At 51.3% G+C, this 12,183-nt stretch overlaps 1 protein-coding gene across 6 annotated transcripts in view; it reads left to right on the plus strand.

Moving 5' to 3' along the window:
* Window positions 1-12,183, plus strand: part of LOC140389586 (glutamate-rich protein 6) — a 90,502-nt gene that overhangs the window by 60,243 nt on the left and 18,076 nt on the right. For 4 of the 6 annotated variants that reach the window (XM_072473841.1, XM_072473842.1, XM_072473844.1 and 1 more), the window contains 2 exons: window positions 699-851; window positions 11,884-12,112. In XM_072473841.1, the coding sequence (XP_072329942.1) occupies window positions 699-851; window positions 11,884-12,112 (382 nt within the window). The remainder of the gene's footprint in view (window positions 1-698; window positions 852-11,883; window positions 12,113-12,183) is intronic. The other 2 variants (XM_072473846.1, XM_072473845.1) reach the window with 1 other exon arrangement.

Here is a 12,183-nt window from a genome sequence, read left to right on the forward strand (position 1 = left end):
GATGTATCTGGAGGATCCAGTTGTGGTTAAGCTGGTTATTTTATGCAGATGTTTCTCCACACCTCAGGGGCAGAGAAGGTGAAGCTGATCTAAAGCAGTAGCACAAAACAGGCTCCAAACAAATCTGTACTCTGCTTTTATATTACGTCCCATTTGTCTTAGCCACTGATATCAATGGCAAAGAAATTTGGGCACACGGTTCGATAGGCTGACAATCCTTTGCCAACCTGCCTCCCACCTCATTGACTCATGCGGGGGATAGGGACTTTTCACAAGCATCTGCCCAAGTGGTATTTCCCACTGGGAGTGTGTGGATGCACACAGCAGGCTGCTAGGGCAGTCAAGGAGCACAGCATGAGTCTGCACTCAAATCATCACCCACTGATGACCGCTTTCCACCAAGACTCACTAGACAGCAGACTACGGAAGCTGGAAATGTGAAATGAAAGCAGAAATACTGGAAGTAATCAGCATCGCTGGAGAATGAAACAGATTGTCAGAGCAGACAAAGGGTCGGCGCTCAGGATTATTGTTCTTCCCTGATGCTGGCTGGGTGTAGTACTGGCGGAGTGGCTCACATACCCCAGACTGAAGGCCCGGAGAATGTATTAACCTTGTTAATCCTTTCCAGGGGCTTGAATTCTTTGTTTCAGTCGAAAACCTTTAAGGTTGGATTGCTTTATTTCCTTAACAATAAGCTACCCCTCCGGAAATTTGGCCATTCTGATTTTTACTTACCGCCAGAGGATTACCTGTATCGTGCAAGAAGACAGAGCAGATGAACCAGCAATTCAAGCAGTCTTTAGTTCCTACGGGAGGTGCACCTGCTATCATCCAAATGGGGTGATCTGGTAAGTCATTTTTTTTTTAATTTAGAGTACCAATTATAATTTATTTTCCAATTAAGGGGCAATTTAGCGTGACCAATTCACCGACCCTGCACATCTTTGGGTTGTTGGGGTGAGACCCATGCAGACATGGAGAGAATGTGCCAACTGCACACGGTCAGTGACCCAGAGCCGGGATCGACTCCGGGTCCTTGGCGCCGTGAGGCAGCAGTGCTAACCACTGTGCCACCGTGCCACCCCTATGGTAAGTCATTCTAACCTCATAATTAAACCTCATTCAAATGCTTATCCGTTTCAAAGCTGAACACAATCTTTGGATTAGTTGTTCATTCCAGGTGAGCTGACCTGCTGCTGAACCTCCTCTGCTAAAATAGTCAGCTTAATCGATTGTTGCAAATTAGATACCAAACCATTTGATTCCTAATTCCAGTTGTGTCTCTTTTCCGAAGTACTGTTTTCAAAGTAATTGGTGAACATGTGGATCTGAGTGCTTCCCCTCACCCCATTAAATATACTTTCCTGTCCAAAGGGACTATTTTTCCCCCTTCTCAAAAACCTGTTTTTAACCTTTTCTGAGATGATTGGTTTACATTTGGGGTGATGAAATCCTACCTCACCGGGAACGTTTGTGCCAGAGAAATGTCCTTGGTTGGTCCTGGGTTTCTTTAGCCAGCACACTGCTGTGGGAGATTTCTTTAATACTCAATGAACCTCTCAAGACTTTATAAGGTTATTGTTGTGTTATGCTTCTTCATGTAGCATAAGCTGCTTCCTTTATAAAAAAAATATATTTATTAAAGTTTTTTAACACAATTTTTCTCCCTTACAAATAACCCCCCCCCCCCCACCCCCGTAACAAAATAAACGAGAAATCACGCAGAGCAAGATATATACATGGCAAAATGATATATTTACACAGCTTTGTACACTGGCCCTCACCCGTACGTGCCAGTTTCCCCAACCCTTCATGTTATCTCTTGCTCATCCACCCTCCCAGGCAGTCCCCCCCTTCCCCCCCCTCCCCCTTCCCCTCCCAGGACGTCCCCTTTTACCCCCCCCCCCCCCAAGGTTGCTGCTGACCGACCTTCCTCTAACACTCCGCGAGATAGTCTAAGAACGGTTGCCACCGCCTGTAGAACCCCTGCGCAGACCCTCTCAAGGCGAACTTAATCCTCTCCAACTTTATGAACCCAGCCATATCATTTATCCAGGCCTCCAGGCTGGGGGACTTTGCCTCCTTCCAAATTAGCAAGATCCTTCGCCGGGCTACTAGGGACGCAAAGGCCAGAATGCCGGCCTCTTTCGCTTCCTGCACTCCCGGTTCGTCCACTACTCCAAATATTGCTAGCCCCCAGCTTGGCTTGACCCGGACTTTCACCACCTGAGATATTGCTCCTGCCACACCTCTCCAGAACCCCTCCGGTGTCGGGCATGACCAAAACATATGGACATGGTTCGACAGACTTCCTGAGCACCTCCCACATCTGTCCTCCACCCCAAAGAACCTACTCAACCTCGCCCCCATCAAGTGCGCTCTGTGGACCACCTTAAATTGTATCAGGCTGAGCCTGGCACACGAGGAGGAGGAATTAACCCTACCTAGGGCATCAGCCCACAGACCTTCCTCGATCTCCTCCCCCAGCTCCCCCTCCCATTTACCCTTCAACTCTTCTACCAGCGCTTCCCCCTCTTCTTTCAACTCCTGGTGTATTTCCGACACCTTGCCCTCCCCGACCCATACACCCGAGATCACCCGATCTTGAACTTCTTGTGCCGGGAGCAACGGGAATTCCCTCACCTGTCGCCTCACAAAAGCCCTCACCTGCATATATCTAAAGGTATTTCCCGGGGGTAACTCGAACTTCTCCTCCAGTGCCCCTAGGCTCACAAACGTCCCGTCGATGAACAGGTCCCCCATTCTTCCAATCCCCGCCCGATGCCAGCTCTGGAACCCCCGTCCATCTTCCCCGGGACAAACCGGTGGTTACCCCTGATCGGGGACCACACCGATGCTCCCATTGCACCCCGGTGCCGTCTCCACTGGCCCCAGACCCTTAGCGTTGCCGCCACCACCGGGCTCGTGGTATACTTTGTTGGCGAGAGCGGCAGCGGTGCGTCACCAACGCCCCCAGGTTCGTTCCTTTACAGGACGCCATCTCCATCCTCTTCCATGCCGCCCCCTCTCTCCATAACCCACTTGCGGATCATCGCCACATTTGCTGCCCAGTAGTAGCTCCCCACGTTTGGCAGCGCCAACCCTCCTCGGTCCCTATGCGTTCCAGGAACCCTCTCCTTATTCTCGGGGTCTTATTCGCCCACACAAACCCCATAATACTCCTGCCTACTCTCTTAAAAAAGGCCTTAGTGATCACGATGGGAAGGCACTGAAACACAAACAGAAACCTCGGAAGGACCACCATTTTGACCGACTGCACACTACCCGCCAGCGAGAGTGGTAACATGTCCCATCTTTTGAAATCCTCCTCCATTTGCTCCACCAACCTCGTCAGATTCAGTTTATGTAGGGTCCCCCAACTCCTGGCTATCTGGATCCCCAGATACCGAAAGCTCCCCTCCACCCTCCTCAGCGGTAGGTCCCCTATCTTGGTCCCCCGCCTGTAATACAAAGAGCTCACTCTTCCCTACATTGAGCTTATAGCCCGAAAACTCCCCAAACTCCCTTAGAGTCTGCATGACCTTACCATCCCCTCCATTGGATCCGCCACGTACAGCAACAGGTCATCCGCATATAGCGACACCCGATGCTCTTCTCCCCCTCGGACCACCCCCCTCCATTTATTAGACTCCCTCAATGACATGGCCAATGGTTCGATCGCCAATGCGAACAGGGGGGACAGGGGGCACCCCTGCCTCGTCCCTCGGTACAGTCGAAAGTACTCCGACCTCCGCCGGTTCGTCACTACACTCGCCATCGGGGCTCTGTAAAGGAGCTTAACCCAATTGATAAACCCTACCCCGAACCCAAACCTACGCAGCACCTCCCAGAGGTACTCCCACTCTACTCGATCAAAGGCCTTCTCCGCGTCCATAGCTGCCACTATCTCCGCCTCTCCCTCCTCCGATGGCATCATTATCACGTTTAAGAGCCGCCGCACATTGGTGTTTAGTTGCCTGCCCTTTACAAATCCCGTCTGGTCCTCGTGGATTACCCCCGGGACACAGTCCTCGATCCTCGTGGCCAGCACTTTTGCCAGCAACTTTGCATCCACATTGAGGAGCGAGATCGGCCTGTACGATCCACATTGCAGTGGGTCCTTGTCCCGCTTTAGGATCAAAGAAATTGTCGCTTCCGACATTGTTGGGGGCAGGGTCCCCTCCTCGCTTGCCTCATTAAAGGTCCTCACCAGCAGCGGGGCCAACAGGTCTGCATACTTCCTGTAGAACTCCACCGGGAATCCGTCCGGTCCCGGGGCCTTCCCCGCCTGCATGCTCCCCAAACCCTTGCTCAGCTCCTCCAACCCAATTGGTGCCCCCAAACCAGCCACCTCTTGCTCCTCCATCCTCGGGAATCTCAGCTGATCTAGGAATCGTCTCATCCCCTCTTCCCCCGCTGGGGGCTGGGATCTGTACAGCACTTCATAAAAGGCCTTGAATACCTTGTTTATTTTTGTCGCACTCCGAACCGTGGCTCCCCTTCCATCTTTGACTCCCCCTATTTCCCTCGCTGCCATCCTCTTACGGAGCTGGTGTGCCAGCATCCGACCAGCCTTTTCCCCATACTCGTAGGTCGCCCCCTGTGCTTTCCTCCACTGTGCCTCCGCCTTCCCTGTGGTCAACAGGTCAAACTCCGTCTGGAGCCGTCGTCTTTCCCCAAGTAATCTTTCCTCCGGGGCCTCTGCGTATCTCCTGTCCACTCTCAAAATCTCCCCCACTAACCTCTCCCTTTCCATACCCTCGGTCTTCTCCCTATGAGCCCTAATGGAAATTAGCTCTCCCCTGATCACTGCCTTCAACGCCTCCCATACCACCCCCACCCGCACCTCCCCGTTGTCGTTGGCCTCCAAGTACCTTTCGATACACCCCCTCCCCTTCCCACACCCCACCTCGTCCGCCAGCAGTCCCACATCCAGCCGCCACAACGGGCGTTGGTCCCTCTCCTCTCCAAGCTCCAGTTCCACCCAGTGCGGGGCATGGTCCGAAACGGCTATAGCCGAATACTCTGTCCCCTCCACCCTCGGGATGAGCGCCCTACCCAGAACAAAGAAATCTATCCGGGAGTAGGCTTTGTGTACATGGGAGAAGAAAGAAAATTCCCTGGCCTGCGGCCTTGCAAACCACCATGGGTCCACTCCCCCCCCATCTGATCCATAAACCCCTTAAGTACCTTGGCTGCCGCCGGCCTCTTTCCAGTCCTTGATTTGGAGCGGTCCAGTGCTGGATCCAACACTGTATTGAAGTCCCCTCCCATTATCAGGCCTCCTATCTCCAGGTCCGGAAAGCGCCCCAACATGTGCTTCATGAATCCTGCATCATCCCAGTTCGGGGCGTATACGTTTACCAACACCACCCACGTCCCTTGCAGCCTACCGCTCACCGTTACATATCGCCCTCCATTGTCCGTTACAATAGTCTTGGCCTCAAATGACACCCGCTTGCCAATATTGCCACCCCTCTATTCTTTGCGTCCAGTCCCGAGTGGAATACCTGTCCTACCCATCCCTTTCTTAGCCTGACCTGGTCCGCCACCTTCAGGTGTGTCTCTTGGAGCATGGCCATGTCCGCCTTCAGTCCCTTTAAGTGCGCGAACACGCAAGCCCTCTTCACCGGCCCATTCAGGCCCCTCACATTCCACGTTATCAGCCGGATTGGAGGGGCTCTCACCCCCCCCCCCCCCCTCCCCCCCCCACGCCCCGCCGACTAGCCATCTCCTTTTCTGGACCAGTCCCGTGTCCACGCCTCCCTCACCCTCCAGTCCCCCAGAGGGGGGACCCCCGTCCCGACCACCTCTTGTGTCCCATTCCCTTTTGGCCAGTGCAGCAGCAACCCTTTCCCCCCCCCCCCCCCCCGCTAGACCCCTGTCTAGCTTTTTTGCTCCCCCCATGTCACTCCCGTAAGTCAGCTGACGCCTGCTGACCCCGGCTTCCCCCGCCGTCCCATTGACCTCGCCGCGTGGGAGTCTCCCAATCCATATGCATTCCTTCGTTCCCCTTCCTGCCTTTCCAAAGCCCGCTCCGCCCCTTCTGGCGCAGCTCCTGTCACGGCCTTGTCTCTCTCCCCCAGCCCATGTAACATTTCCTGCGTGTGATTGACCCCCTATATACAACAACCATCACACATCAAACCCCAAAACATCCCCCCCCACCCTCACAAACCCTCAGTTAGAGTCCAACTTTTTGGCTTGTACAAAGGTCCACGCCTCTTCAGGCGTTTCAAAGTAATAGTGTTGGCCCTTGTATGTGACCCACAGTCGCGCTGGCTGCAGCATTCCGAATTTCACTTCTTTCTGGTACAACGCCGCTTTGGCCCGGTTGAAACCCGCTCTCCGCTTTGCAACCTCCGTGCGCCAGTCCGGGTATATTCGGATCTCTGCATTGCCCCACTTACTGCTCCGCTCCTTCTTGGCCCATCTCAGGACCCACTCTCTGTCCGTGAACCGGTGGAACCTCACCACCATCGCTCTTGGCGGCTCATTTGCCTGGGGCTTCTTCGCCAGCACCCGATGTGCCCCGTCCAACTCCAGCGGCCTCGAAGGGGCCTTCGTGCCCATCATCGCCTCGAGCATCGTGCTTGCGGATGCCCCGGCATCAGCCTCCTCCACCCCCTCAGGGAGACCCAGGATTTGCAGATTCTTTCTCCTCGACCTGTTCTCCAGGTCTTCGAGTCTTTCCGCCCACCTCTTGTGTAGCGCCTCGTTCTGCTCCACTCTCACCGCCAGGCCCACGAGCTCATCCTCGTTCTGACTGACTCTTTTCTGTACCTCCTGAATCTTAGCTTTGTGGGCCTTCTGGGTGATCCAGAGTCCTTCAATTGCCGAAAGCATAGGCGCCAACATCTCCTCGCGCTGCTCCTCGAAGCAGCGCTTGATGAACTCCTGCAGCTCCCCTTTGTCCCTGGCCGCTGCCATTTTGTTTTCTTTCCCTTGCTTCTCCCGTTGCTCCAGTGCCGCTCCTTTGGCCATTACACTTCTGGTCCGTTTCATAGAAGTTGGAGGGGTCCCATGGCCGCCACCGAAAGCCTTGTCCCTGCTTCTTCAATGGCCTTGGTAGATCTTTTCACAGTTGTTCCCTCTGCTGCTGGAATTCACCTTTGATAGAGTCAAGTCAGATTGCAGCTTTAAGCTTGCCCTTCCCCCGCCTGCATGCCGGAAGATGCCTTTGTCTATTCCTGCTGCACAAGCCAAATCTTTTACTGTTTCTGCCGGGTCTGGTAGCCAAAAGACACAACACTCCTGGGGGACACCGTCAGGGGAATGCTGCAGTCTTCCCACACCGGGAAATGTCAAACAAATGCCGTGGGGGCCCTGTAAAAGAGCCCAAAAGTCCGTTCTAAGCGGGAGCTACCGAATATGTGACCTAGCTCTACATAGCCACACCCGGAAGTCCATAAGCTGCTTCCTTGATGTATACTTGGGGCTGGTTTAGCACTGGGCTAAATCGCTGGCTTTGACAGCAGACCAAGGCAGGCCAGCAGCACGGTTCAATTCCCGCACCGGCCTCCCCAAACAGGCGCCGGAATGTGGCGACTAGGGGCTTTTCACAGTAACTTCATTTGAAGCCTACTTGTGACAATGAGCGATTATCATTTCATTTCATTTCCATACTCTGACAAAGGAAGGTTCAGACTTGGAGATAGGTTTAACACATTTATTGAACAGTTAACAATTCTCCTACTTGAGTTCGACTCTCCTGCTAATCTTGCTATAGTAACTCAATCTAATTAACCAGTCTGCTCTAATCCATGCGGTGAGTGTGATGCTTCCTGATCTGCCCGTCTCTCTGAGTGTCACCTATGGAAAGAGGAAGAGCATGTGTGCCCTGTCCTTTTATATGGGTAGCCCCCTTGTGGTGGTGTCATCTCTGGGTGTCTTGACTGCCCATTGGTCATGTCCTATCTTACTGACCTATTGGTTGAATGTCTGTGTGTCATGATGTCTCTGGTGCTCCCCCTAGTGTTTACCTAGTTCTAGTGTATTTACATTAACCCCTTGTGTATTTACAGTGATACGTATCACCACATCCACCCTTTTTTCGTGTTACATATTTTCTGTACTGTGTTAAAGAAAATTGAACAAATAGTTGGATAAGTAATGACATGTACAAATCATGTTGACAGTAATGATTACACAATACCAAATAATATGTACGAGTCCAAAGTTCATGAATGAATATGGTCGAGTGGTTTTCTTGTTTTGTTGGTGACATGGTGATGTTGATGGTGGCATTTCCTTGTGTCCCTGTGCTTAAGGAACCAAGAAGTGGTCAAATCACTCCGTTGTCTGATTTGGACTCTTTTTTTAATGTTTGTGGTAGCGATGTAGTATGTAATCTGTGAGGTCCGGCCTGGACTGTTTCTTGTGATTGCAATATTGATGCAGTATGTCACCTGCCTTGAAAGCTGGTTTGCTTGTTCGTAGTGGAGCAAACTTATCTGCCTTGAAAGTTGGTATGCAGTGGAACAAACTTGGATCGGTGAGATTTGCTGTCATGCCATAGTATGGCTGTACTCTCGCCAGTGTTAGGAGCTGTGCTGTTACATTGTCCTGCATTCGCAGAGTTGTACCATGTCGTACAAGTCGTTCCAGTGTTGTTGGTTTTGTCATGCTTGGTGTTGACGTAGGTGCCTTTGGTACGCTTGTTGTTGTCTTCGTAGGTTTTGTTGTGTTTGTTGCGCTCAATGACCACACAGAGTGGAGAATCCGGGTTCTTCACAAAGTTACTTGCGTCAGTGTCCTTTGTGGCATCTGCTGTTTCATTGAGCGCGCCATCTCTGATTCCTTGGCGCTCCCCATCTGGAGTCATGTCCGGTTCACTGAAATTATCTTTAGCTTGTCGATTCTCCCCGTCTGGAGTCCTTTCTGGTTCACCTAAATCAGCTTTGGTTTCTTGACACTCCCCGTCCGGAGTCATTTCAGGTTCACTTGAATCATCTGAGGTGTCTTGTTGCTCCCCGTCCGGAGTCAAAATGTTCAGGATTGCAGTTTTTTGTGGAGGGGCGCGAGTGGATGAGGTTTGAATTAACGTGGTGTCACTGGAGTCACCAGTAGCCTCACTTTGATTGCAAAGTGCCTCTGTACACACTAGCGGAGAACAGTCAGTCTCGTTGTCATGTTGCACATCCTGTATGGGAATTGAGATGCCTTCGTCACTTGTCACACATACAGTGGGAAAATCTTCTGTGTCTTCTTGTCGGTTAATTGAGCTGTGTAGACTGTCAGAGTCTTCTTCTGGTGGCTCAAATAATCTGGGTGAACTGTCATAGTTGCTTTGTTGTTCACGTGAGCGTTGTAGACTGTCAGAGTCTTCTTGCTGTTCGCTAGAGCGTGGCAGACTTGCATCGTCTGCTGCTGGTTGCTCAGATGAGGTTGCTAGACCTTCGTGGTCTTGTTCATGCAAGGACTGCGCTCTGGAGTCTTGTGTTGCTTCCATCGTGGAGTCTGTCAACGAGCTCGCTGTGGAGGCTTGTATCGCTCGCTCTGTGGGGTCTGGCATCGTTCCCTGTGTGCAGTCATGCAGTGGTCTGTGCGCTCTCAACAGATTCGTGCAGTGGTCTCACTCTGGAATCTTCCTGTGTTCTCTGTGTGGTGGTCTCGCTGTGGAGTCTGTCATCGCTTTTTGTGCGGAGTCGGGGACACTTCGTGGTGCGTGGACCACCTTTTGTGTGGAGTCGGGACTCTTCGTGGTGCGTGGACCACTCTGTGGAGTCGGGGACTCTTCGTGGTGTGTGGACCACTGGTGTGGCATCAGGCCGCTCTCTGTGGGCTTGTACCGCTCTCTATCTCTTGGTGTCAGGCCGCAGCAGAATCCTGTACTTCTGGGTTAGGATGTCGTCTGTGCTGGGCTGAGGACCCTCAAATCCGAAGAACTCGTCCATGTCTGTGTCGGATTCTTCATTGTACAACACATCGCGTGGCGGTTCGGATTTGGTACTGAGGTCGCGTCCAATGATGAAATCATCTTCCGAATCGTAGTCTTCAAGGACCATATCATTACTTTGTGTCGGAGCTGTCATTGTGCTCGCGATGTCCAAAGAAGTAATCAATGTCTGAGTCGTAGTCTTCAAGGCCCAAATCATTTATTTGGGCGGTGCTAACTGCTTGTTGCAGGGTTCTGCAGAGGTTACTTTCAGCTACTGGTCGAAGTTCAGGCATTGTGCTGTCTTTCCAGGTGAAAGAATTGTGTTTTCCAGTTTTAACATTTCTTCCCACTATTTTGGGACATTTCCCCTTTAAGTGAGCGTGGTCCGGGGCCTCTGATGTCATGATGCTGGTGACGTAGAGCGTAGGAATGGATCGCGCATGCGCAGATCGCTGGCCCTTTACTGTGCGCTTCTCGCACATGCGCAGCTTCTCACGCATGCGCAAAACACTGTTTTGCCGGTTCGTGTCTTCTGGGCAACTGCGCATGTGCAGCTCCTTTAAGCCGACCTTTGCCTTGTGGTGAGTATTGGCGCCTCTTTTACCGTTCTCTCTTGTGTTTTCCTCGCAGGATGTTTGAAACTTGTCCAGGACTGTCTGGAGGTCTCTCTTGTCTTGCCCTTTGGGGTACTTGAAGGTCTGGAAGATATCTGCTGCAGTTTCACCCGCAGAAGCTTTATTTTCTCTGCATCTGCCACACCATCTAGGTCGGACGCTACCAGGTAGATCTCAAATCTCTGCCTGAACGCACGCCAGTTTGCAGAGATTGCCGTGGTACCTGAACTGCTGCGGAACCGGAATCTCGAAAATCTTGCCTGGGTGCTGTTGCTGATAGTCACAGATTTGTTGAGTTGAACTATAGAGATTCAACAGGCCACTACTGGTACCATGTTGTGTTATGCTTCTTTATGTAGCAGAAGCTGCTTCCTTGACGTATACTCTGACAAAGGAAGGTTCAGACTTGGAGATAGGTTTAACACATTTATTGAACAGTTAACAATTCTCCTACTTGAGTTCGACTCTCCTGCTAATCTTGCTATAGTAACTCAATCTAATTAACCAGTCTGCTCTAATCCATGCGGTGGGTGTGATGCTTCCTGATCTGCCCCGTCTCTCTGAATGTCGCCTATGGAAAGAGGAAGAGCATGTGTGCCCTGTCCTTTTGTATGGGTAGCCCCCTTGTGGTAGTGTCACCTCTGGGTGTGTCTTGACTGCCCATTGGTCGTGTCCTATCTTACTGACCTATTGGTTGAATGTCTGTGTGTCATGATGTCTCTGCTGCTCCCTCTAGTGTTTAGCTAGTTCTAGTGTATCTACATTAACCCCTTGTGTACTTAGTGATGCATATCACCACAGTTATTGTACAGGTAGTCTGCTGTCCTTTCAGTCGGATGCAAAAGACTACGGGGTACAACTTCAACAAACAGCGGAGTTCTCCCCATGCCCAGGCTATTGTTAATCTCCCAATCAACATGTCAGAAAGCAGATAATAATAATAATCTTTATTATTGTCACAAGTAGGCTTACATTAACACTGCAATGAAGTTACTGTGAAAATCCCCCAGTGGCCACATTCCGGCACCTGTTCGGGTACACTGAGGGAGAATTCAGAATGTCCAAAATACTTAACAGCACATCTTTCGGGACCTGTGGGAGGAAACCAGAGCACCCGGAGGGAACGGGGAGAACATGCAGACTCCACACAGACAGTGACCCAAGCCGGGAATCGAACCTGGGATCCTAGAGCTGTGCAACAATTGTGCTAACCACTGTGCTCCCGTGCCGCCCAGATTGTCAAATCATTATCGCATTGCCATTAGTGGGATTGTGCGCCGTTCAAATTGGTTTCCAATAAATATACGCCATTCTTGTTGAAGTTCTAACATTTGACTGATGATCGTATCTCTAGGTAATGTCTCCTATCTCTCGTTTTATACACAGGATAAATATTAATGCCGTGGGCGGTCTGTATTTGGATGAGCGAGGCACCCGAGTAAAGCGCTGGTGCTGGAGGGACCATCTAAGCCCTCTCCTCTTTGCACCTTTTAAACCAATCTTCATATCATTAAATGAGAACATTGGTGTCAGAATTTTAGAGCAGGAACAGATTTCTATTACTTTTCTGGCTATGGGGAAGCAAGCAAAATTTAAAGTGGGAACGAAACTGAAGGTAAAGTAGTCGGCATGTTTAATCCTCTTGTATGATTTTCTCCCGTGTTCATTTCTCCCAATAACAGACCC

The sequence above is a fragment of the Scyliorhinus torazame genome, chromosome 14 (genome assembly GCF_047496885.1).
Source record: "Scyliorhinus torazame isolate Kashiwa2021f chromosome 14, sScyTor2.1, whole genome shotgun sequence".
Lineage (NCBI taxonomy): Eukaryota > Metazoa > Chordata > Chondrichthyes > Carcharhiniformes > Scyliorhinidae > Scyliorhinus > Scyliorhinus torazame.